This window comes from Carcharhinus amblyrhynchos, chromosome 25 (genome assembly GCF_965287045.1).
Source record: "Carcharhinus amblyrhynchos chromosome 25, sCarAmb.v2.hapA, whole genome shotgun sequence".
Taxonomy (NCBI): Eukaryota; Metazoa; Chordata; class Chondrichthyes; order Carcharhiniformes; family Carcharhinidae; genus Carcharhinus; species Carcharhinus amblyrhynchos.
In genome coordinates, this window is record NC_137348.1 from 21,418,751 (window position 1) to 21,445,782 (window position 27,032).

The 27,032-nt window shown below is 44.6% G+C and overlaps 1 protein-coding gene across 8 annotated transcripts in view; it reads right to left on the minus strand.

Moving 5' to 3' along the window:
- LOC145358248 (serine/threonine-protein kinase Nek6-like) overlaps nucleotides 1-27,032 on the minus strand; it is a 263,723-nt gene that overhangs the window by 96,920 nt on the left and 139,771 nt on the right. For all 8 annotated transcript variants that reach the window (XM_080212104.1, XM_080212102.1, XM_080212106.1 and 5 more), the window contains 2 exons: nucleotides 21,709-21,849; nucleotides 19,303-19,365 (listed from right to left, as the gene is read on the minus strand). In XM_080212104.1, the coding sequence (XP_080068230.1) occupies nucleotides 19,303-19,365; nucleotides 21,709-21,849 (204 nt within the window). The remainder of the gene's footprint in view (nucleotides 1-19,302; nucleotides 19,366-21,708; nucleotides 21,850-27,032) is intronic.

Consider the following 27,032-nt stretch of genomic DNA (forward strand, 5'->3'; position numbering starts at 1 on the left):
CAACAACAAAATGTGAGCATGCTGAGTTAATGTGAGATGAGGTTCAATCATTCACCCTGAGTATGTCAGCGATCTTAGCCTTTCTACTGTGCCTGCTAATGAACCTTCCAATCATGTTTGAAAGGTTAATTTCAGTGAGATTGCTAAGCACTGTCTGACAAATCCCAATCAGCTGTCTCTGCTCCATCCTACATGAAACACATTGAGGTGTTAATGCCACAAGCGTTGTCTTTGTAGGGTTAAATAGCACAGTAAATTGCATTTAAATGCAACATACTGCCAGTATAAAGTTTATTTATTAGTGTCACAAGTAGGCTTATGTTAACACTGCTAATGAAGTTACTGTAAAAATCCCCTGGTCACCACACTCCAGTGCCTGTTCAGGTACACTGGGGAGAATTTGGCACAACCAATGCACCTAAGGGGCGCGTCTTTTAGACTGTGAAAGGAGCACCCAGAGGAAACCAACGCAGACACGGGGAGAAAGTGCTGACTCTGCAGTCAGTGATCCAAACCGGGAACTGAACCCAGGTCCCTAGCACTGTGAGGCAGCAGTGCAATTCATTGGAACACAGGCACTCAGGGCAAAGAGGTATTTGGAATGTTCTGAAGTAATATGACTCATCCTAACTGTCTTTTTGTAAGTCAGGATTGATGCCTGTTGCCCAGTAACCCAATAAAAAGACCTAAATTCATTATCTGAGCAAAAATAATTTAAAATATGCCCTAAAGGACAATGATTTATTTAAATAACAAGTGAAATTCCACCTCTAAGATTAATTAAATCTGATTCTTTTTAACAAGAGAAACAATGCAATGATAAGTGCAAAGAAAAGTTTATGTTCAGAAAACAAAATAAAATTACATTAAATTAAAGGAGTTGAACAAAGTCCATGAGACAGTAAGTAGTATAAAGTCTGCTGAAGAAGGTAGAAAACATTTTTGTCACAGAGGTTTGCTAGTCTCTCTTTCTCCTTTGAGTTATCTGCTGTAGAACAACAACTTATGTCCCAGTTTCATTTCATGCCTGTCCAACATATATCACAAGCTTAAGAATAAAGGAAGAGTTTGTCCTTTTGTAGTAAAATCCCAAAGAGCATCACAAACTGAAAAACAGTCAAATTCCAGAGGGTGCCGGAGTGTGGCAACTTCTTATGAGCTGTCCCCAGCAAATCCTCTAACTCTTTTACTCTCTTTCTAACCTCTTAAAACTTAACTCTAACTCTCTTAAACTCCTAGCTAGGACCATAACACTATATTCTTCACCCTCTCCTTTCCTTCAGTCCTATGTACTCTATGAACGATATGCTTTATGTGTATAGTGCACAAGAAACAATACTTTTCACTGTATCCCAATACATGTGACAATAATAAATCAAATACAAGTCATGGCACAGATAGTCAATGCAATAATTATAATTGTCCAAAATTGTGAATTCTATACTTTGCAGTGATATATTTTGGTAAATACGGTGATCAAGGTGATGAATATATCTTGTCTGTGCTGGTCACTATTTAATTATGGGTCATTATATCACTGAAAAGATCAAATATAAATAATTCAGTCATTGGCTTTTATTTTGAAATAACATCCGTATATCATTCAAAATCAGAATTAAGAAACATTACATGTGAATCAGGAGAATGCCTGGATTACTTTCACAAAGTCAATCTTGTGACATGCAAATATTTAATCTAGCATAGCAAAATGAAAACTCCAGGCATCCTTCTATTGTATTACAGAAAAATGACATCTAAGAGAAAAACAGAGCAAAAGCATTAAACAATGCTATCATTGCACTGTTTCTCTTGTTAAAAAGATCCAGATTTAATTAATCTTAGAGATAGAATTTCACCCGTTACCTAGGGAGATCATCGCTGAATGTCCTTTAGGGCATATTTTTGAAGTATTTTTGCTCAGATAATGAATTTAGGTCTTTTTATTGGGTTACTGGGCAACAGGCATCAATCCTGACTTACACGATGGCATTTCAGGTTTAATGATTGTTGGTAAGTCACAAAGCAAAGTGAGAGATGCAGCCAATCAGTAGGAAGGGTTCATGTGCTGTGTACCCAGCCATCACTGTTTCTGACCAGAAGTTCCACTGATGCTAAAAAAAAACTAGAGCCAGAGGGCATAACTTCAGGTTAAAAGGACGATCCTTTAAAACAGGGATGAGGATGAATTTCTTCAGCCAGAGAGTAATGAGTCTGTGGAACTCTTTGCCACAGAAGGCTGTGGAGGCCAGGTCACTGAGTGTCTTTGAGACAGAGGTAGCTAGGTTCTTGATTAATAAGAGGATCAGGGGTTATGGGGAAAAGGCAGGGGAATGGGGATGAGAAAAGTATCAGCCATGATTGAATGGCAGAGCAGACTCGATGGGCCGCATGGCCTAATTCTGCTCCTATGTCTTATGGTCTTATTCTGATCACTAAGCTGAGCACTGATTTGTCTGGAAGTGATTATTAGTTTTCTTACTAAAGGCTCACTTTGACCAGTTCCTAGAGAGTAACACTCCAGCCTGCAAACTTCAGTGAAAAGACTCAATCCTTTTCATGAAATGCGTGAATGAGTTGCAGCAGAAGAAAATGAATTGCCTGAACAGTGTCCAGCTGCTGTGATCTCCCTTTCTCTGTTTTATCAAGTATTTTTGAGGGACCAATTTAAACCCTTCAAAAATAGATCATCTTCTTGGACCCTCCCCACCACATCTATGAACACGGAGTGTAACATAAATGTACTGCTTACATGGTGTACCATTGTGATGGAATTATGATTGACATTTCCAAGGATGAAACTGTTGAGGGGAGGTTTAAACTCTCAAGGGCAGGTTGAGTTGAGATTGGCTGGGGAATCATAGAATATCTATGTGGAGAAGGAGGCCCATCGAGTCTGCACCAATCACAATCCCACCCAGGCCCTGTTCCCGTAACCCCTCATATTTAACCTGCTAATCCCCCTGTCACTAAGGTTAATTTATCATGGCCAATCAACCTAACCCGCACATCTCTGGACTGTGGGAGGAAACCGGAGCATCTGGAGGAAACACATGCCCAGGGAGAATGTGCGAACTCCACACAGACAGTGACCCGAGACCGGAATTGAACCCGGCTCCCTGGCGCTGTTTGGCAGCAGTGCTGACCACTGTGCCATAATGTCAAATGGGATGATTAAAGTAACAATTCTCAGTAGAGGTTGCAACCTTGTCCAACACTCCAACTTTTGGGTTCAATGGCAGTGTGTGCTTGGCTACGACTGGGAAAACTCCTCACTGAACTTTTCTTTGTTCTTTCTTCAGTTTAAATAGGGCATCATGATCAGCATAAGCTTGGAGGGCTGAAAGGCACGTTCCTGTACTTTGAAATCTGGAGGTTAATTAATGCAGCATAATTATTGCTGCAATTAACATTCTTCGGTGAAATCTTTGTCAAATTGATTTGAAAGTCCCTCTGAATTTAACATCTCCAGCACAGATTTTCTGGGGCTTGGGAAATCGGTCAGTGAAACGGAGGCGAGATTGAATAGAAGTTCAGACCAGTGTCTTAACTCATCAACGTCTCTTCCCCCCCACCCAACACCAACCCTCTGAATAAAAACTCAGTTATGGCAGCTGGCATCTCAGTTCCCACTGAGCACAGAGTTCCTGTGCAGTTATAATTTTTGTCAACCTGGATGGTATTCAACCTAACAGGGTTAGGATTGGACGTATTTGACGTCAGAGGAGGGAGAACAGTAGCTTCCATGACATTCTGTGGTGGGATGAACACATGTACAGGTCAGGGGTGCACAGGAGAGGGCCGGAAGCCTCAGGATACACTACCTAGCATTTGCAGACACCCTTCACCTCAGGTTAAGATTGTCACATCAGTTGATACAGACACCTACAGCCTCCGAATAGAAGGTACGTTACCTGCTGGACATGGTGGGTACACATTACCAGTGACTGAAAGCTGCCACCCCCAAGTACTGCAGTCGTCAGGGCAAGAATATGAGCCAGTCAACTGATGTAACAATCTTAGCTTGTCCCTTTCGTCTCTGTTCTTCCCAGGGTGCTGCTGCAGCTACGTCAAGGGGTTTACAGAACACTACACATCAATGTGTAAGTAAGGTGATGGGTTAGATTGCTTGCCAGGGCTGGGAATTATGTAAATTTCCCATGATGGCGATAGCCAGGAAGAGAGTGCGATAGGATTTTTGACTGGGTTCCCCAAGGTGCCTTTGCCTCCACATACTTGGCAAACCAAGCACCACCCTGATAACCAAGAGTTTCTCTGAATTGGAAATGCACAGCATCCTACAGCAGACAGGATTGCAGTTTGATGGTCTGTGTAATCTTTGAACAAAGAAAGAATTCCCCATGACACCAACCGGAAGAAAACGGCTGGACAGGAGAATGGAGAGTCCAACTCGATCTGCCATGAATTGGAATGGCAGAGAATTGCAAAAATATCTGTCAGGCAGGTAGTGGCCATCTTCATGAGGCTTCAAGCGTGGCCATCAAATAACATCAATGCAGGCCACGATCACAGATGTGCCACATTAAACAAGGTGACAAATACCTTAACCATGACTGTATAATGCTTCACTGATCTCCATCCAGGTGGCCTGCAGCAGGGTGGCGGGAGTGACCGTGACAGAAGCCCAGAAGAGGGATGATGGAAAAAGAGGAAAGGGACATGCAAGCTCCACTCAAAGTGCTTCCACTCCTCACCCTCTGCCACCCCCGAAACCCCCAGTACACACTTCCCCTTCAGCAATGTCCGACATGTGGCCTTGTCTCCTATCAGTCTATGGCTGGGCCTTCAAGGACTCGAGAATCGACAGGATGTAAAGTCCAAGTATTGCAGTAGTCAGGGCAGGCTGTCACTACTTCTGTCAAAGTGAACAGAATGTCGTGCATTTTGTGGCTGAGATAATGTGACAGATAACTCGCTGTGGGCAGAATCTTCACCAAAAAATGGCAGAGTGTTGTTTCTGACACGAAAGCCGATATGTTTCTCTCTCGAGAAAGCTAGGCCAGTTTTCTCTCCAGATCTTACAACACTTTGCCTAAAACTAAATCGAGGGAGTGTGTTTCACACCGTCAGGCGATGGGCAAGGCCTCAGCACACCAGCAAAACCCAGCTACACTGAGATTGGGGTGTCCTGTTTAAAGGGCTCCTGATTATTACAGGAATAAAGCACCACCCTCCCGCGCTCCCCCCCCCACCGCCCCCAGCCCAACAAGGAGGACTCCCATCCCCACTCCCAATCAGAGTCAACACTTCTCTTCCCCCATTTCCCCCTGATCACCGTCCCCTCTTCCACCCACAGCTGGAACCAGCAACCCACTGCCCCCCCACCGCACCCCCATCACTGCCACAGTCAGACCGGGTATCCCCTGCTCCAGCCCGCAACCAAATCTGAATGAATTACCCCCATTCCCCCATGAGGCTCCAAATAGGACCAGTCCCCGGCACTCATCGCCATTGCCAGGTTGGAACGAGCATGGTGCCAAATTATCAGTGCCAACCTATGCTAAGGTCTCGTGCCAGGGGCCTGGGAAGCCAAACAGTGGCACAGTGGTTAGCATTGCTGCCTCATAGCTCCAGGGACCTGGGTTTGATTCCTGGCTCGGGTCACTATCTGTGTGGAGTTTCCACGTTCTCCCTGTGTTCGCACATATGCTCTTTTTTCCTTCCAAAGTCCAAAGATGTGTGGGTTAGGTTGATTGGCCATGCTAAATTAACCCTTAGTTTCCTGGGATGCTCAGGTTAGAGGGATTAGCAGAGTAAATATGTGGGGTTTCAGGGATGGGCCTGGGTGAGATTGTGGATGGTGCAGACTCGATGGGCCGAATGGCGTCCTTCAGGACTGCAGAGACTCTATAGATTCTATGATTGTTTGATTTGAGTGGAGGTTGCAGATTCCAACTTGCTGAGTTGTGTTCCAGGTTTCAGCCATGGAATTCTATCTCACTGCTCTGAATCCACTTTCAGGTTAATACTGGGTTCATAGGGTGGAACTTAGTGCACTCTCTGTGGCGGGTTTGATAGTGGGGACAGTTACACAGGGGGAAAGAAGGCCAGTGAGATGGGTCTCATCCCACCACAGCAAGTATTAATCCGAGGAGAGTAGAGTGTTCAGGACTCACCACAGTGGGAGCATGAGAAGCCCTATCCTGTGTGTGCTTGCTCCTGGACCCTTGTTCAATTGATGGCCTCAGCAATAGGAAAGGGGGCGAGGTGTTGAGAAATGTACCCCTGCCTGTGCTGACAACCCCCTTCCCCACCTCCCCTCCCTCTTCCAACCCCTTCACCCCATCACCCTTCCCCCTCCTCCCCTCCTTCCTCCATCCCATCCCCCTTCCCTCCTCCACTGCCTCCCTCTCCCCGTGTTCATCCCTTCCTCTCCCCGTCTCCACCCCTTCCTCTCCCCCTCCACCTCACCCTCCAGCACTCCTTCTCCTCCCTTCCTCCTCCTCTGCCCTTCTTAACCCCCTCCTCTCCTCGCTCCTCCCCCTCCTAGCCCCCCATCCCTCCCTCCTCCCCCTCTAAATCCCCTACCCCTCCTCTCCTTCTTCCTCCAGCCCCTCCTTCTCCCATATCTCTCCCTTCCTCCTCCTTCCCCTCCCTCCCCTCATGCATATTTAAAAGAAAGCATCATGTTTGCGAGGCGTGTATCCCTCGAAGATGGGACCTTTCAGCCCAAGTATCCAGAAAGAGCAGATGGGGAGTGACGTGGGTTTAACATGTTCCTGATGTCTAGCAAAGAAGGTGACTATGCTGCAAATATCTTAGCCTGTTGCAGGATTAACAACAGAAGCAGTGTGCCTGTGATGCCCACTCAGTTTAATGAGTTTAAACCTGACAGCTTTGGCAGAAGAATTCCTGATTGAAAATGACCATGATTAAACTGCTATATAAAAAAAAGCATGATTGAAAAAGCTGCTTCAAACGCTCAGTCTGCCAACAGATGGGTTCCTGCCAAACAGCCAGTTTGTTTATATCAGGAATTCCTGGCTTTGAAACCAAGAAATTCCTGAGGACAATGCTCCTTTTATATCCCCTTTTCGCAAGAAATCAAAATTAAACTCAGATGGCATCAAACTGAACAGGTTTGACCGCATTGATTTTGGGTGGCACTATATCCTCGAACCAGTGGGTGCCAGGCACCTTGTAATTGAAGGTTGGTGTTTCATATTGGCAAGTACTCTGGGCATGAGATGAGCAGAGACTCAAATCGACAAGGTTTCACTGAGACCAGCTGGTGAAATGTGAGTTTACTGTTTGCATCTGTGAACTTGCCGGAGTTTTACTCATTCTCGGAAAACAGTTCCGCGGCAGGAAGTTTACATTCTCCAGATTTGCATGAGCAAATCATTTATAATATTTCATTGGCGATGGCCCAGTGATATTATCGTTAGGCCACTGGTCCGGAAAAACTCAACTAATGTTCCGGGGACCCGGGTTCGAATCCTGCTGCGGCAGATAGTGGAATTTGAATTCAATAAAAGATTTCTGGCATTAAGAATCTACTGATGGCCATTGTTGAAAAACACCCATCTGGTTCACCAATATCCTTTAGGGAAGGAAATCTGTCTTCCTTACCTGATCAGATTGGAGGTCAGACTTCTCAATATTTGAGCTAGACCGTTAAAATATTTCTTCACAATAACGATGGTGGATTTCTGTAACACTCCCCAAAACGCCACTGAGGCTGGCGTCAATTGGAAATTTTGATTCTAGGTGCTGGGCAGACTTGAAACTGGGAGTGTTTCTGATCCAACTTTTAGACCGTTCTCAGGCGCCCCCATAAGCACTCGGCCTGAAAAAAAATCAGTGATTCCAAATCACGGTGCAAAAACCTGTGGGCAGGGCTTAACATGCCCGAAATCCTGCAGCTTCGATCGGCACCTCCAACTGTGCATGCGCAGAACAAAGAAGGATAGAATGCGGCTCCCCTACCACATCACTCATGGGCCAGATAGTGGCTCCCCCTGGCCCCCACAGACATCGGCCCACCCCCACAACATTACTGACTCCCCCATCCAGACCAATCGCAGGCCCTTCCTTCCTTCCCCCTCACTGATCACAGGCAGGGTGGCAGCGGAACCCCCTTCCCCCTTCCCGATCTCAAGCAGAGTGCTGTCCGATGCTTGGCACTTACATCCTCACTAGCTGAGGTGCCCGAATCGGACTTTTGTAGAATATGCCTGCTTCACGTCGATTCCAGACACGTAAAGGTGGTGGTAAAGGGGGAAATGCCAGTGAGATTGGGTGTGCAGCCTATTAAGTCAATTTAAATGCCTGCAAGTTTTACCATGAAGTTTACTGAAACAGGCGCAGTCCCGATCATGGCCATTTTCGGGCCTTGATAAAGGGAGAACCGGCGCAGAGCTGAGTGCGGATCGTGCTGGTCGCCTCACGCCCAACTTTATCAAGTTTTTGTGCTCAAAAACGGGTGCAACTTGATGGTAAAATCGGACCTATGGAGTTTTGTTAGGAAAGCTATTACTGAGTATTGTAGCAAGAAAAGTATCTGCTGCTAATGAACCATGATCTAACTGAATGGTAGAACAGGTTTGAGGGGCTGAATGGCCTACTTCTGTTCTGATGCCATTAGATTTAATGTACAATTTAATCACCATCGTAAGAAGTAACCAGAGAATCAGTTAGTTGAGATCTGACTGAATCAAGTCATTGCATGTGGAGGACAAATGACGAAGTCCGCAATAAGAATTATAACGGTCAGAGCAGAGAATGAGGCCATTTGGTCCACTGTGTCCATGCTAGCTCTTTGCAGGAGCGAATCACCTCATTCCACTCCTCTAACCTTCCCCTGCAGCTAATTGTCCAGTTTCAGTTAGATAGTCATAATTGAATCTGCCTCCACCATACTCTTCGGCAGACCATAAACACATGGGGTGGAACCTTCCCATCCCGCTCGCCATGGGAATTGTAGCTGGCGGGAGATGGACCATGTGAAGGTCCATTTAACCCAGGTGGGATTTTCCAGCCTGGGGGTGTGTGCGGCTATATGGGGAAATTAGTCTTTAAAACATACACATCGGATCACTCCAGCTAATCCCTTTACAGTAGCTATGACAAATGGTAACGAGGGGAATTCATATTAAGTTTGTAAAGCTTAGCTGTGTAATCTAAGTCTGCATCTTGTCTTAAATTTTTCAAATATTTAATATCTAGGCCTTTAATTACAGCAATAGGGTTAGAAATCTCACCATAATTAAACATAGGAACAGGCCCTGGATTATGTGAAGAAGAGTGGGCCAGTATATATATATGTATAAAACTTGCAGTGATTTTAAACTGATAGCTTTTGAAATTGGTATGGTGCACAGTGGTTAGCACTGCTGCCTCACAGCGCCAGGGAGCTGGGTTCGATTCCTTGGTGACTGTCAGTGTGGAGTCTGCACTTTCTCCCGGTGTCTGCGTAGGTTTGTTCCAAGTGCTCCGGTTTCCTCCCACATTCCAAAGATGTGGAGGTTAAGTGAGTTGGCCATGCTAAATTGACCCTAAAGATGTGTTGGTTAAGTGGATTAATTTTATTTTGAATTCTTGGGATTATATTACAGTTTAAATCTAATATTTTTTAAAAATGTTAAATTATGGGCATTTTTACTTGGCTTCAATTAATGACACCTTAATGGCATTTTGAAAGACACAAGTCTGGAATCCTCAGAATCTACTTTTTAAATGTTTTAATGGGATGTGAGTGTCACTGACTATGCCAGGATCTATTGCCCATGCCCTAATTATCCTTGAGACAGTGGTGAGCCTTGTTCTTGAATCATTGCAGTCCAACTGTTGTAAGTACACCCACTGTGCTGTTAGGAAGGCAGTTCCAGGATTTTGACCCAGTGACAGTGAGGGAATGGCAATATGGTTCGTGACTTGTAGGGAAACTTGCAGGCGATGGTGTTCCCAAGCATCTGCTGCCCTTGTTCTCCTAGGTAGTAGAGGTCACAGAGGTTTGGAAGATGCTGTTGAAGGACCCTTGGTGAGTTGCTGCATTGCATCTTGTGCAGGATACACACTGTTGCCACTCTGTGTCAGTGGTGGAGGGAATGAATGTTGAATGTGGTGAATGGGGTGCCAATCGTGTGGGCTGCTTTGTCCTGGATGGTGCCAAACTTTGAGTGTTGTTGGAGCTGTACTCATCCAGACAAGTGAGGAGTATTCCATCACACTCCTAATTTATGCCTTATAAATGGTGGATAGGGTTTGGGAGACAGGAGGTGAGTTGCTTGCTGCAGAATTTCCAGCCTCTGGTCTGCTCTTTAGCCACAGTATTTATATGACTAGTTCAGTTGGTTTCTGGTCAATGGTAATGCCAAGGATCTTGACAGTGGGGGATTCAGTGATGGTAACACCACTGAATGTCAAGGAAAAATGGTGAGGTTCTCTATAATTAGAGATGGTCTGGCATTTGTGTGGCACACATGTTGGTTGTCACTTATCAGCCCAAGATTGTGACAATTATGCTAGGTAAATCAATGTGTTTTGATTCAGTCAGGCAGTGCATGGTCAGAAATTTAATCAATGCATTCGATATTGAGGACTGACATCTATGGAAGATAACTATATTCAGAGCCAAGGAGAGGAAACAACTGGCATACCCCTCAGAACTTTATTGAATGCAAGGAATTTATATATTGTTTTTAAAAACATGCTATTCTTCAGATGCCTCTTGGAAAGTCCATTGCACTAAATGTTTATTTATACCAGAGCTGCCCAGGCACTTTCGAACCGCACCCCCCCAGGTCGAGCATACCTCAAAATCACTCAGAGGGTAGTGAGTGAGTGGAATCGGCTGCCGTCGGTGGTGGTAGAGGCGAACTCGCTGGAGTCTTTTAAAAGACTTCTGAATGAGTAAATGGGATCTAATGGGATTGGAAGTTACAGATAGTTCCACGGCCTGGTAGGTATAGATGCAATCAGCGCAACTTGTGGGCCGAAGGGCCTGTTTGTGCTGTAGTGTTCTATGTACTATGTTCTATCATTCTACTTCTCTCATCTCCTATAGGATATTCCTTAAAACATACCTATTTTCTTCTCCGAATATATCTTGAGACAAATTGTGCTTGACAATCACACCTATGGAGTACCTACTATATTAAAGTTGCTGTGGAAACGCAAATTGTTCCTGGAAATTTTCATTCAAGTTCAGTGTGACTTACAAGTCCGACTAACAGAGAAGCAGGAAACAATGTGGTTGACTTGCAACTGCCCTCGGGCAACTGGGAATGGACAATAAATGCTGTCCCAGCCAGCAATGCTCATGGTCCATGAATGAATACAAAAAAAAAATGACCCAATGATGATTATGGCATTGAATGTTAAGCGAATGTCTAGGTTCTCACTTTTTGGCGGTGGTCATTGCCTGGCATTCGTTGGCAAAATTGTTACTTGCCAAGTCTCTCCCCAGGACCGAATGTTATCCAGGTCTTCTTGCATATGGATATGCGTTTCTGCTTCAGTGTCTGTGGAGTAGCAAATGGCTTCTGAGCAAGTGGCTTGCGCTACCAAATAAACCTGTTGGACTTTAACTTGGTGTTGTGAGACTTCTTACTGAATCCCCTTACAATGGGGACAAGTTCATTGGTGAAGCAGCTTCAAACAATTGAAGTGGAAATATCAGAATAGGGAACTTTTTCTTATACAACCTGAAGAAAAATCAGAAGGAATTTGCCAAGGACTGCAGCAGACTGGGTGAAATTGAAAGGAAATTAATTGCAAGAAGCATGCTTGAATCTGCAATCAAATAATATGTATTTATCCCTATTGGCTGACTGGAGCTCAACTGAGTTAATATATGCACCAGAAATGTTTTTTTTATTCATTTGTGGGACATGGGTATTGCTCGGTGCCCAGTATTTATTGCCCATCCCTAGTTGCCCTTGGAGGGCAGCTGAGAGTCAACCACATTGCTGTGGCTCTGGAGTCACACGTAGGCCAGACCAGGTAAGGACGGCAGATTTCCTTCCCTAAAGGACATTAGTGAACCAGATGGGTTTTTCCAACAATTGGTAATGGTTTCATGATCATCAGTAGATTCTTAATCCCGGATAATTTTTTATTGAAATCAAATTCCATTATCTGCCGTGGTGGGATTTGAACTCAGCTCCCTAGAACATTGGCCAAGTTTCATGGATTAATAGTCTAGCAATAATACCACTGAGCCATCATTTCTCCCTCAAATAGACTTAACATGGGAAACAAGAGAGAGAAGCAGCAGCCATGGAAGAGATCACACACCATTAATAAAGCTCTATTTGTTTTTAACCAAAGTCTGTCCCGTGTATCATGTCTCTAATGCAGATCACCCATCACTGACTTTCTGTGAGGTGGCTGGAGATGGCTGCCTCCTCCATGGTGCCATCTCCATGGATCAGCCTTGCAGCTTGCCTGACTGACCATTGGACTGGTCAGTCCTGGGCTGCAGCAGAGCCACTGGTAGTTTGGTGTCTTATCTTTAACAGGCACTTCATAAAGTGCCCGTTCATTCTGCAACAGTGAATTTTCAGCCTGGATTATAAATTCAAGTTTCTGGAACGAGACTTGAACCCACAATCCTCTGACTCAGAGGAGTCGGCTGCCGATGAGCTAAGGGTGATACATATGATGCATTATGTATCACTCTCCCTCTCTGAATGGAAGTGCTGTTAGCATAGGGCAAACCTTAGGTTTAAGATGATTCACGAGTCAACCGTACAGTCAGAGGGGCCTGAAATTGATATGCATTGCACCAGTTCTTCAGGTGGAGAGCAGGCACGAGGCATTCTGACTTTACAGCGAGACTGTCTTTATTTAATCTGCACAGGCATTGATCCCATAAACAAACAAAATAGCTGCTTCGCACTTCTTAAAGGAGCCTGTCAAGATATCTTTCAGACTAATCCTGTGCAGGATTCTTTAGCACCCTAGACAACTACCAACAAAAGGTAAGATTAAAGAAAACAGTAAAATAATCCATCCTGTGGAGCCCTGAGAAACGGGAGCGCTTCCACCCTGAGTTTTTTTGCACTTTATTTAGGTCTACCTCTGCTCCCTTGACCCCAGCCTTGACCTTGGGTGATAAATGTTTGACACCTGGCTTGAAGCTTGTTAGAGGCTGAAATTGATATTTGTCCGCCTACTTTCCTTCAAGCACCTCGATGCCTTTCATTTTCACTTACAGCATTGGGCATGCTCGTCACACAAGAGCAAAGGTGCCAAGTGATTGTTTCAATAACCACAAGCTGGAAATTCAGGTTATCGCTCCCCCACCTTGCAAACCTCCTGCATGACAAAATAAAATCCTCACCTGGGAAAGTCTCAGGCCCACATTCTTCTTGCTGGTGTATGTGAAATCGGTTTGTGTTGCTGCACACACAATACAAGCACTGATGTCAAGGGGTACAGAAAACTGGAAAGCCCCCTGAGGCTCCCTCCCATCCTTTGGTCATTTGAAAGATAGAAAATAGGTGCAGGAGTAGGCCATTTGGCCCTTTGAGCCTGCACCATTATTCAATATGATCACGGCTGATCATATCCCACTCTCTCTCCATAGCCCTTGTTCCCTTCAGACACAAGAGTCACACCTGGCTCCCTGCCTTTCCTTCTCCACATTAGTTGACCTTAATTTAATTGTGAAGCCTTCCCTCTTTGTGTCTGCTGTATGTTATTCAGATCACTAGTTGCTGCAAGAAAACTGACCATTAGAAGTGAGCAGCTATACCATGAGTTCCAGAAGTTTTCACACAGCTCTGCCGATGCTCTGGCACACTGGGGTAGATCTACACACCTCTCCAGGTAGCAAGCATGCCAGCTGCACCATAAAGATGACAGGAATTTATCTGCTTCATGAAAATAGCCCCTACCTACAGAATTGGGTTGTTTTCTGAAATAATTCCCCGGAGGCCAGTGTCCCTTCACTGGATTCCCTTTACTTACAAATTCTATTCCACTCCTAAGAGTGCTTCAGAAACAAAGTCAGAATCCAGAGAGCCAGTATGCCTGACACTCCCGTATTTATATACAGGTGAGGCTCCCTGACTGGGCAGGCAATTATGGCCTCAATCAGGGAGTTCATACTCCAAGAGGCCAATCTCATGGGCCTTGTTGAAGTCACCACAATTCCAGGAGCACAATTGGCCAGTAGGCACAAGTTCTGACATGGTGGTGGCGATACTTGTAGACTTTTGGAGTCTGGGTTAACACCTGCTCCTGGGTGGTCAACAGTCCATTAGAGACAAAAAACAAGTGCTTGCTGCTGACAGCACACATTGATGATTTTCATGCCATTGGGTAGGCTGGTCACTCAGACCAGCAATGTGGTATCTACATCAAGAGTAAATATGGAATGGCATTGCCATTGAGAATCTTCAACCACCTGAAATTAGAATCAATTGTGAACCATCAAGTTTGTGCTTCAGATGAGAAATATAGGATGGGTTCCATGATGCCAACAAAACTTACTGTCTCGTACTGGTCAACCTCTGTTTCAGATAGTTCTTTCTCATTAAATGGGCATTAGATCTGTTAATTAGTGTGCACATTTCAATGCTGAATCCCACAGACCTGAAGCTGAATCCCAGCTCCTGTCCTCTCCTTCCCATAGCTGGTTTACTGCCTCACAAAGGAACTTTTTTCTGCACTTACCCTGGAAGATGTATAAGTTTAAAATGTTGATGTGTTGTATGCTATTAACACTGAAGGATTGGAAGAAGTGGTAACTGCAAAACAGCTCCTTTGAAACTGCATTAAAATGTTGAGATTGGTTTTCCCCCTGTGGCCTAATAGTATAGGTTACTAAACTGATAAACCACCAACCTAGGTCAATGTTTTGGGATTCCAGATTCAAATTTCACCATGGTAGATGGTTATCACAATTACAGATCAGAGTTCCTCAATCCTACTATAGCCCAACTGCACACAAACAACAACCCATTGCCTAAATGGAACTTCAAGTTGGGCACAAGCGACCTACAGACTTTAAATCATGAGCTGTTTGTGTCTGATTCCACCTTCACCAACTTGGTGCAGCCTGAGGTCAAAGAGAAACATTTTCTCCCATGTGACCCCTCCATCTCAAAGTCCAAGATCTTGTTCATTTCATGCAGCAATATGAGTATTTGACTCCTGGGTTTATTTGGTTCTTTTCCAGTTCAGAAAGGAATGGGGTGGGAAGATGGGGTGCAGTTCCTGGAACAGGAGCAGGCATTGCTTCATGGATTTCATAGAACACAGGATGTAAACACAGTTCTAATTTAATCTACATTTGCACCACAGAAAACATTCTTTCTGGTTGCGTCACAGCTTGGTATGGTTCCTGCTCTGCCCAAGAGCACAAGGAACTACAAAAGATTGTGAAAGTAGCCCAATCCATCTCACAAACCAGCCTTCCATCCATTGACTCTGTCGACACTTCCTGCTGCCTCGGCAAAGCAGCCAGCATAATTAAGGACCCACGCGCCCTGGACATTCTCGCTTCCACCTTCTCCCATCAGGAAAAAGATACAGAAGTCTGAGGTTGCGTACCAGCTGACTCAAGAACAGCTTCTTCCCTGCTGCTGTCGGACTTTTGAATGGATGATGACTGTAACACTACATTCTGCACTCTCTTGTTTCCTTCTCTATGAGTGGTATGTTTTGCCTGTATAGCGCGCCAGAAACAAAACTTTTCACTACATGTTAAAACATGTCACTATAATAAATCAAATCAAATCAAAAATCAAATCTGGGTGATCAAAATACCTGTTGTGTAAATTGATTTACAGAACACAAGGGCCGTCTGGTATAAAGGTTGCACTAATATTGAGTCTATCCAACCTTCCAGCAGTTAGCTGCACCTGGTTGGATGTTTAGCTGAGCATTGTGAAGATTATTCCCTTCCATTTCCTCCCCTGCACAGGTACCAACATCTTGCCAGTATACAGAACCTGACTACCCTTCAGTATCTCACACAAGAACATTGTCCGATACTGCTCAACTGTTTGATTTGATTTGATTGATTCATTATTGTCACATAGAGTCGTAGAGGCTTACAGCATGGAAACAGGCCCTTCTGCCCAACTCGTCCATGCCGCCCAGTTTTTACCAGTAAGCTAATTGCAGGACCCCTACCACTTGCTTCACTGGGAAGCTCAGTGCAGACCAAGGGTTCAAAGTGCAGCCATTAAGTTTATATGGTTTAGCGAGTCACAGGATAATTTCATAATGATATTTAGTGTGACCTATAACTCTAAGAGATCCTCTCCAGCCCTCCCTGTTGCCTTGGGCTGTGGAAGTACAGGCTTATATCAGGCTGGGAATATGAAAAGTCCTGATGGGTATCTTTTGCTCTTTCTGATGCACAGTAAATTCTGATGCATGAAAAGGCAGGTCAGTTAATACATCCTGGCACATGAACTAAATTGAACCCTGGTATCCCTAACCAGAAACCCTGGGATCATTCTGAAATGTGCAATCAACGCGATTCCCATGGGGCTGCAGAGGCAACCGGATAGATGTAAAGCTCACGGTGTGACTGCGACAGCAGCTACTGAACATTGAAGCATAACCTTCGCTTGATAGTTTCTCCTCAACGCAATGCACCATTTCTCAGCTGAAAGACTCAAGGTGACCGGCTCCCAACGTAATCCTGGAACTGGTTATAGAAGCTGTTTATAAATGATAATTTACATTTTCTTTCTGTTTATCCATGTCTCTCATAAGGAATAGCACACTCCTCCTCCACACTTCTTGCTCATTCTGATCAGGTCCTCGTTGCAGGGTAAAAAGTCCAAGTTGCTCATTCCTGGCATGTTTCGGAGCAAATATTACCAAGTGATGGATTTCCAACACAAGGATCCAGGTCATAATGGATGGAGAGCCAAGGGCCGAGGTAGATCATTTTACAGCACACAATCTGGCATAGTGAGTAGCTGCCTCCCAGCGCCAGGGACCCGGGTTCAACTCCTGACTTGGGTCACTGTCTGTGTAGGGTCTGCAAGTTCTCCCCCGTGTCTGCGTGGGTTTCCTCCGGGTGCTCCGGTTTCCCCCCCACAGTCCGAAAGACATGCTGGTTAGGTGCACTGGCTGTGCTAAATTCTCCCTCAGTGTACCCGACCAGGCGCCAGAGTGTGACGACTAGGGGATTTCGCAGTAACTTCATTGCAGTGTCAATGTAAGCCTACTTGTGACACTTATAAATTAACCTTGAATTCTAAAAGTACTGCATTGCTATAACACCTTCTGCAGTCTCAGGACAACCCAAAACATTTCACATCTAATGATTTAGAATTGAAATCTAACCACTGGAAACCAGCAGAAGATTAATGCACAAGAATTGGTCTCATCACCAGCAACTGGCCAGTTAGTGCGTGTTTGATAGAGGGATAAAAATTGGTCAGCTGAGGTTCAGTGGCGTGGATGTTTTTACAGTCACCTGAACGGCAGGAATAGGAACAGTGATCAAATATATTCCTGGAGGTTTCATCACATGACTCACTCCTGCACTCCAGACACTTGTGGGCCAACTCATCTATCCTGGTGATGTTCTGCCTTCCGAGGCAAAGAGAAACTTTACCTAATGGATGGTGCTTAAATATCAGCCAAAAAGTTATCTCTTTTCATTTTCAATATCTTGTAAAGAAGAACATTCAAAGAAAATTGTAAGAAACTATCTTTTTGAATGTCCCAGTGATCTTTCTCCAGGCCGGCACACACCAGGGACTGGCCTTCAATTTCTGGAAACTCTAGACTAATCAGGCTGGCAATCCGACCAGGAGGATGGAGCTTTTGTGGTTTAATTTTGATCTGAAAGACATTCAGTGTAATCTGAGGTGGGAGACCGGGAGGGCAGATTGGCCACCTGTTACACACATTTTGTTTTTTCATTCAGTTACGGGACGTGGGTGTCACTGGCTGGTCAGCACTTATTGCCCATCCCAAGTTGCCCTTGGAGAACAGCTGAGAGTCAACCACATTGCTGTGGCTCTGGAGTCACTGATCAGGCCAGGTGAGGACAGCAAATTTCCTTTCCTAAAGGACATTAGTGAGCAAATGTGTTTTTACAGTTTCATGGTCATTGTAAGAAGCCTCACAAATTCCAACAGATTTATTTGGAATCATGAGCTTTCGGAGTGACTCCCCTGATGAAGGAGCAGCGCTCTGAAAGCTCATGATTCCAAATAAACCTGTTGGACTTTAACCCAGTGTTGTGAGACTTCTTACTGAGCCCGCCCCAGTCCAATGCCGGCATCTCCACATCATGGTCATCGGTAGATTTTTAATTCCAGATGTTTTTTTAAAAATTGAATTCAAATTCTACCATCTGCCAGGGTAGGATTCGAACCTGGGTCCCCAGAATGTTAGCTGAGTTTCTTGGATTAATAGTCTAGCGATACCACGAGACCATCGCTTCTCAAGTCTTCCTTCCCATTTTGCCTTCTCATGAATGGAAGACTGATCTGGGGCACCTGCCAATTTTTCCACCTCTGTCAAAAGTGGAAGCAACACTTAACACAACATGGCACGACTTGAGTGTGTGTCCTTGGAGAGCGGTTTGACAACTCAGAGAAGAGAGTGTGACCAATGGGGAACTGATTGAGATGGCGTAGTTGATGAAGAGATCTTGGATTTTTTTTTCTCTAATAATCACATATGATAATCGACTGGCGTAACAGTTAAGCAGCTTGGCCCAGGCGGCTTTCATCAACATGTTGGGAGTCCCAGATGGTAGCGGGACACTTGAAGCTGCCAACATATGTGAAAGGAATTTCACCAGCTCTCAGCCAGCCTGCTAAATGAAGTGTACCACTTTGGGGAACAGACTGGCACCCCATCTGTCCCACAGTGAGTTTCCTATCAGCCGACTTTCACAGCTGCATTCCTGTTAAAAGTTGAAGGAAGTTTGCAGCATGTGCTTCCAGCTCAGGGAAATCTGCAGAGAGTTGTTTTGTTAAGTTCAGTAGGCCCATTAACACCCAGCAACACAGCCTTTGGTCCACTGAGGCTGGAATATCTCAATTAATTTTAGTAAACAGGTGAGACAAAGGTGGGGCAATGTTAATGAAAAGTGTGACTGGATTATTAACCTGTGCACATTTATGAATGAAAGCCAATAAAACTGAACTGGTTCACAAATGACCTTTAGAGAATGAAAGTCATTTTCCACTGAGTTTCTCTTGAACACTGAAATCCTGCACCAATTGAGTAACTAACTCTTGTTCAGAACCTGATAAAATGGACTATTATCAACTACATCCATGTATCCAGCAGGCTAAAGGGTAAAAATTCCAGGTATCTGGTTACAATTCCAGAATCTTAACACATTACCTTTAAAAGATCAATCTCATTGATGCAGTCCTGCCTTGCTTTAGCATCCATCATTTCAAATACCTGGAAAAGACAATCAAAAACAAATCTAATTTGATAAAAATAGTCAGCATCTAAGCAACATGGCAGTCAGCTAATGTGATAAGAGGCCACTTGCTGACATTGGTGAATTTTAGGAAGTTGCCTAGCGACTCTAAGGCATGTGACTGCCAGGCAGATCAGCTGCCATCCCCTGGAGGCATCTGGGGAGGTGGGGGCAGCTTATTGGGGGCTGTCTCCCTGCAGTAGCCCTGGGGGCCATCAGAGACACGGGCTTCATGGTCTAAAAAAAGGTGAGGGGACAGGCAGGCATCAAAGGCAGCTCGAGAGGCCCCAACAATCCCCCCCACCCTGCACCCACTGAGGAGTTTCTCCTCCTCTCCATGGAGCATACCACCATCAGTCATTCCAAAGACGTGCGGGTGAGGTTGACTGGCCACAGTGAATTGTCTCAATGTCAGGGGGATTAGCAGGGTAGATACGTGGTGTTACAAGGATAGAACCTGGGTGGGATTGTTGGTGCAGACTTGATGGGCCAAATGGCCTCCTTCTACACTGTAGGGAATTTATGCTTCCAACTTGTAATTTCCAAATATCAGTCCGGGACACCTGAGGTACCCTAAAGCTGCCAGCTTTCCTCAGCGGAGTCCACCTCTCCCGCTCCTCTGATTGGACTGTCAGCACCAGGAGCCTGCCGGCCATCTTTCATTGGACGGCGGTTCCACGGGCACCAATTAGAGGCTGTTGCTGATAAAATCACTGAGCGAGTCCTGCGTTAGGCAAGTGTGGGCTTGGGATTTGCCTTTTGCCCTCGTCAGGATCCCGAAGTCCATGGCAAAATTCAGCCCAGCACTTTTATTGTTTAAAATATAAAGTTTATTTATTAGCATCCCAAGTAGGCTTACATTAACACTGCAACGAAGTTACTGTGAAAATCCCCTAGTCGCCAGACTCTGGTGCCTGTTTGGGTACATTGAGGGAGAATTTAGCATGGCCAATGCACCTAACCAGCACGTCTTTCAGACTGTGGGAGGAAACTGGAGCACTCAGAGGAAATCCACACAGACACAGGGAGAATGTGCAAACTCCACACAGACAGTGACCCAAACTGGGAATTGAATTCAGGTCCCTGGTGCTTTGAGGCAGCAGTGCCAACCACTGTGCAAGATGCAGGGCGTGTGACATTTTTGTGGTGTCTATTTCAAACATATTAAAGCCCCTGCTTAGAAGCATTGGTGTGATATTACGTTCAAAACCTCTCAGGGGGCTGCTGCTGACAGCACAGAGAGAATTGGACTGCTGAAGTGAACTGAAATTTGTAGGTTATGATGATTGGTGATTGCTGGCTAGTGAGGTATTTGTGACGTGATGTCAGACATTGGTCTAAAATTTAAAGTGGGAATTGGAATATCACCTCCAGTGCGCCGTCACCAAGAGCAAGAACTACCGTCCCTACCCCCAACCCCCCATGAGTATTTTTGGCAATAGTGGCAGTATCTGAGTGTGGTTTAACAAAAGAAAGTCAAACTGTTTGCAATTTTGCAAACAAAATGCTCTGTTGATTGCACTAGTTGTTGTTAGTGTAGCTTCACATCTATACTTTTTTTTACCCTTTTGGGGAGGCGGATTTCTGAGCTGACCATCAGCCCATTGACCCGTATTGAATGTCCCTTCCATGGCCAAGGAGTCCTGGCGTTGGATTTGAACCTGGAGCTTCTAGTCCAGAGGTAGGGGGTGCTACCAACGTGCCACAAGAGCATTAGTGCACAACAGACATGTCCTGGGAGTAAGAGATATCTGGGAGTGCATTCCATTTTTCTTCAAACTTCTGGAGTACAGGTAAATTTGCCAAGTGTTAGTTGTGCAGTGCAGTAGTGAGATAATAATAGAATCGACAGAGCAAAAGGAGGCCATTTGGCCCTTGAGCCTGCACTGGCAACAATCCCAGATCCTATCCCTGTAACCCCATATATTTATCCTCCCAATCCCCTTGACACAATTCAGCATGGCCAATCCACCTAACCCACACATCTTTGAACTGTGGAAGGAAACCAAAGTACCCAGAGGAAACCCACACAGATATGGGGAGAATGTGCAACTCCTCACAGACAGTGAGCCGAGCCGGAATTGAACCCGGGTGTCTGGCACTGTGAATCAGCAGTGTGAACCACTGTGCCACCATACTGCCCCCATTGTAAATCCATGTCTAACAAAAAAACAATTATTGTTATACGGGGAGGAGATCTCCCTTCCATAATGGACAGCCCTTGACATTACCTCATAGAAGTTAACTGGTTGCTTTATAACACTGAAAGCAGCTAATAATAATATTGAAATGTTAAGGCGCTTTATGGCAAATTCTCTTACCTGGACTTTTTTCAGTGCCACTGCTTTTCCATTATGAAGACAAGTTGCTCGATACACTTCACTGAACTGCCCCCGGCCTATTTTCTTCTCTATCTGGAAATCCACCAATCTGCTGTGATAGGTGTATGCCGGGGTATGCCTCTGTTTAAAAGAAGAAAGCAAGTTCTCATCATCATCTGATCCACCAATGAAGCGACTACCTAAGAAATCATGATGAATAAACATTCTCAAACTCATGGTTGTACTCAGGTAGTGAACCATTTCAGAGAGAGTCTGATTGAAGCTTCACCAATGTAACTATTTAACTATTGAAACAATAAGATGTTCCCAGTATGGCTCAGTTAAGGAGCACACTTCTCATTGTGGAATTCAATTAAAAGATACTCTGTCCATACCGAGTTTGCTCGTACCAGCTGTGGACAGTACAAAGACAGTATAATATACAGCACCGGGCTATACTGGGTGGGTCTTGCTCATGCATGCTATTGCCTAATATATGGCTCATCAAATTAGTAACAGATTCACCAGCAGGTTTAAGCTGTTGTTGGAAGAATAGGTAAAGGTAGAAAACACATTTAAAGCAACAAGAACAATTAAAGGGAATTGTCATAATGAAAAATCTTCAGAAAGCCTCCCCCAGGCCTTGATCAATCACGAGGCATTGCCATGGCTGATGGAGCAGCAGATTATAGAGAAGGAGAGTCTATGTACAGCTGCTGGCAGAGCAGTTTGCCACACAGTACCCTGTTTGATGGCTGCTGGAGGTATAAATGAACACGCTGCTTACAAAGGTTGTCCTTTGGTGGCAGTCCACATCAGCATCTCCCTAACTGCACGTGGGTGGCTGGCTGTGTCAGCCCTGTGTTGTCTGTAGCAGACGTCACAGTTCTGTATCAAGTCTTTCTGCTGATCCTGATCCAATGCCATAGTCATTGTCAGACATTTTGAAATATGCTGACCATAGTTTGTGGGATGTGGCCAAATCAGAATTGCTGCCTTATTTGGCACAATGCTGCCTAAAACATGACAAGCTCTGATTGGAGGCGCTATCAGATCTATGTTCAGAGTTGGAGCCTTCATACACGTGCACACGCACACGCATGTGCATGCACACACACACACACACACACACACACTGATCAGCTGCCAACATCAGTGCTGTGTTCTTCTGGTTTTTTCACAAGTTTTTTTTATTCATTTATGGAATATGCACATCACTGGCTGGGCTGGCATTTATTGCCCATCCCTAACCACCTTCCATTTCAGAGAGCATTTGAGAGTCAACCACATTTCTGTGGATCTGCTGTTACACGTAGGCCTGCAGATTTTCTTCCTTAAAGGGCAGTAGTGAACCATATGGGTTTTTATGACAATTGTTTCATGGCCATCATTAGACTTTTAAGTCCCAGATTTTTATTGAATTCAAATATCACCATCTTCCATGGTGGGATTTGAACCCCAATCTCTGGTTCTTGCCTGAGGTCTCTGGATTACTAAGCCTGTGACAATACCACTACACCACCCCCTCCCCTTCAAGCATCAGTAAAACAGACTAGGAATGGTTTAAAGTCCGTTTGAATTAATCTTCTTTGGTCCATTAAACTTTCTTTCACACAAAACCCAGCAACCCTCAGTAGCCACTTATCAGGAGAATTATGTGATGTGGTCAGCATTCAGTGTAAAGGCCATTAAATGTCATATTGACATCATCGTACCACATACATATTGTCAGTATGCAAATAATGGTTTCAGTGTGTGTTTGACTGTTGGAAATATGGAACCATATAATGGGCAATGAACTGGCACATTAAAGGCGAATAAAACCAGGAAGATAGTCTGTGGTCTTAAGAAGATTCCAGAGGGATCATTTTCTGTTGTATGAGGAGCCCCACACTGGGAAAGGCAGGCGGGTTATTTTCTGATCATGGATGTGCCACGTTTGAGGTCTCCTCACTGGAAGTGTGAAGATGGAAGACTGTTCCTCGCCATTTGGTTCTAAGCAGTTGACGATGGAAGTGGCACACAATCTCCCACAGGACTTCCAATGAGAAATCCTAGCACTTTTCAGTATCCAGCTTCCAAAGATTGATGTGATGGCTAATTTTACAGAGGCAAATGTCGGAGGATGTCTCATTTATTTATTTTTAACAGAGTAGCGAGATAAACAAAATCCCCTGGAGGCTGATCGAGTAGCATACGGAATTAAAAATAACCCCTCACTTCCGAGGTCTAAAATAGCTTCATTGGTATTCATAAGGTGTCACTATGGAGGAATCCACCTGGAATGATTGTAGATGGTCAGAATGTACCTCACAGCCATGCCAAACAATCCATTCCAAAACAAAACCAATCTTGCTATTACCACATGGTCGGTACAGGTACCAGACAAACAGTATTTAGAACAAGCAATCACATGTCGGATAAGAATCAAAGAACCGTAGAATCATACAGCACAGAAGAAGCCCTTTGGCCCATCGAGTCCACATTGACACATTGGAAACACCTGAACTCTCACCTAATCCCATCTGCCCGCACTTAGCCCGTAGCCCTGAATGTTACGATGTGTCCATCCAGGTACTGTTTACAGGATGTGAGACAACTCACCTCCACCACCCTCCCAGGCAGCACATTCCAGACCATCACCATCCTCTGGGTAAAGATGTTTCCCCCTTAATCTCCTGCCCCTCATCTTAAACCTCTGTCCCCTCGTGACTGAAAGAACAAACAGTTTTCTCTCAGCCTGGATACTGTGGACTAAATATCCACCTGCCCTGGATTTTTGGCAGAGGGATTGTGACGTGTGATCTGCTTGCTAAGCTTCCATTGAAGGTGAGGCGGATAGATCAATGGAGCTCACCGGTGACTTGGTTGCATTACAACCCTCGGTAGGTGCTGTTGGAAAATACGTCGCTGTGTGAAAGCTTTCTCAGTTGGGAAACCTCAAATAAAAGTAATGTTTGATGTGCTCCATAAACAATGTTAGTTATTGGAGTGGATTGTGTAAATCATAAATATAATTTGCACGATAAACATGACAGTTGTTGTTACGGTGATTTATTTCACTGTACACTTGAGAATTTCAAACCTCAGTGGTTTCATCTTCTGCCTGTAATGTGGTTCCAGTAATAAATGAAATAAACATTCTATCACCTTAAAAGCAGACTCCTGTGATTTGGAAACCTCGGGTGGGTTATAAAATTGGCCAGCCCCCACAACCTGAATCCCCTACCCTTATCGAAATGAAATATAGTTGGATTTTCTGCCGATGATAACATCAGAAGGTTGGCATTTATTAATCACAGACTGACAGTTACAATAACGTTGCATCGGTTTTTGTATCCCACAGCCTTTAGCCGCTGTGTAAAACGACAGTTTATATCTTTCTATCTCATGGCACAGAGCAGCATAAAATACAAGTGACCCAAGCCTAGTGCTAAGTGATCAAGTGGTAAGTTATTGGCCAGCCCACTGGATGAATATTTTTTCTCGGAATATCTCTCTCACCTTCTCAATAATGAAGCGTTATCAATGGAGGCAGGACATTTTGAAGCAAAAGGTGGCCCCTTGGTAATATTTTACTGAATCGATGTCAGTGAGTGGACGTAAGGCGCAATTTCACAAACAGATCCCAGGGAACAGATACAAAGTGTTAATTCTCACCCACATACTTGTGAAATGTGAAGGAAATTATGCAAATTCAAACTCAGGCAACCAAAAGGGAAAGCATTACCTCATGTAATGCTATCAGTATTCAACGTTTGTGTGCTTATTTATTGGAGTGGAATGTTTCAGCGCTTTCAGCGCTAAATAATATTGAAGATTTTTTCAGGGATTATTCATAATGTAAAACTTACTCAGACACAGGAGCAGAATGTCGAGCCTGCTTCGCCATTCAATCATGGCTGATAAGTTTCTCAACCCCATTCTCCCACCTTTTCTCTGTGGTTAGCACTGCTGCTTCACAATGTTAGAGACCCAGGTGCGATTCCTGGCTTGAGTCACGGTCTGAGTGGAGTTTGCGCATTCCCCCCGTGTCTGCGTGGGTTTCCTCCAGGTGCTTTGGTTTCCTCCCACAGTCCAAAGATATGAGGGTTAGGCGGATTGGCCATGGTAAATTGCCCCTTAGTGTCAGGGGGACGAGCTAGGCTAAATGCATGGGGTTATGGGGGTAGGGCCTGTCTGGGATTGTGGTCAGTGCAAACTCAATGGGCAGAATGGCCTCCTTTTGCACTGTAAGATTCTCTGATTCCATGATTCATCCTTTGAACCCCTTACCAATCAATCAACTATCTATCTCTATAATAAAAGCAAAATACTGCGGAAGTTGATTCTGAAATAAAAATGCTGGAAAATCTCAGTGAGTCTGACAGCATCTGTGGAGAGAGAATAGAGCCAATGTTTGGAGTCTAGATGACCCTTTGTCAGAGCCTAAAACGTTGGCTCTACCCTCTCCCCACAAACATTGTCAGACTTGTTGGGATTAACTATCTGGGTGGGATTTTACAGCCTCGCTTGGGCAAGGCTGGAAATTCCCACTAGAGATCAACAGAGATTTCCCTTGTCGGCCCCTCACCCGTGTTGATTCCGTGGCGAGCGAGGTGGTAGACTTCTGGCCTCTATCCCTGTCTTAGTCTCAATGACCAACATACGGATCAGTGACACAGCTGACAATCAATTATTCTGAGTCTGATTTGGGAAAGTTGCGGATTGCCAAATGTTAGATTGATTTGGAGTCAGTTTGGTTCTGAGTTCACAGATTGTACTTGGTTCCTTTGTATAACCATATGAATCTATCAGCACCACTTCCACACCCTGGGCCTTAGCTCAGACACCTTTTTACTCTCCTTCTGCAATAATCTACAACATGATAATGTATTCTTGGTCTTCTTTCTTATATTTCAAGGTTAGAACTGCAAACTGCCACCTGACTGAGCAAGAGTGTAATCAAGTCAAAGATACATTGCTACAATTACTGTTTGCTGGGAAGAGTTAATATTTCAATGTAATGAATGTACACTAATCCTGGTGGGAGGGGGTCAGTTTCACATTGCTTGCTCCCTGCTGGCAGACAGCAAGTGTTTGTAAACTACTTACATCAATGATGGTGCGACTGAGCAACTGTTGCTTATCTCCCTTTTTCATTCAAACTGCAGTTTCTGGGCTCTGAGGTCAGTTATGTTACTGAAATATCTCTGATAGGTGCCCATGATAGTATGAGTTGTTTGAGTGTCTGCCTGGCATATCAGAGTTTGGGGAGGCACACGGACTGGCTGCTAAAAGCCCTATATTACAGAACACTGTTTAAAAAATGCAGACTCAGTTGT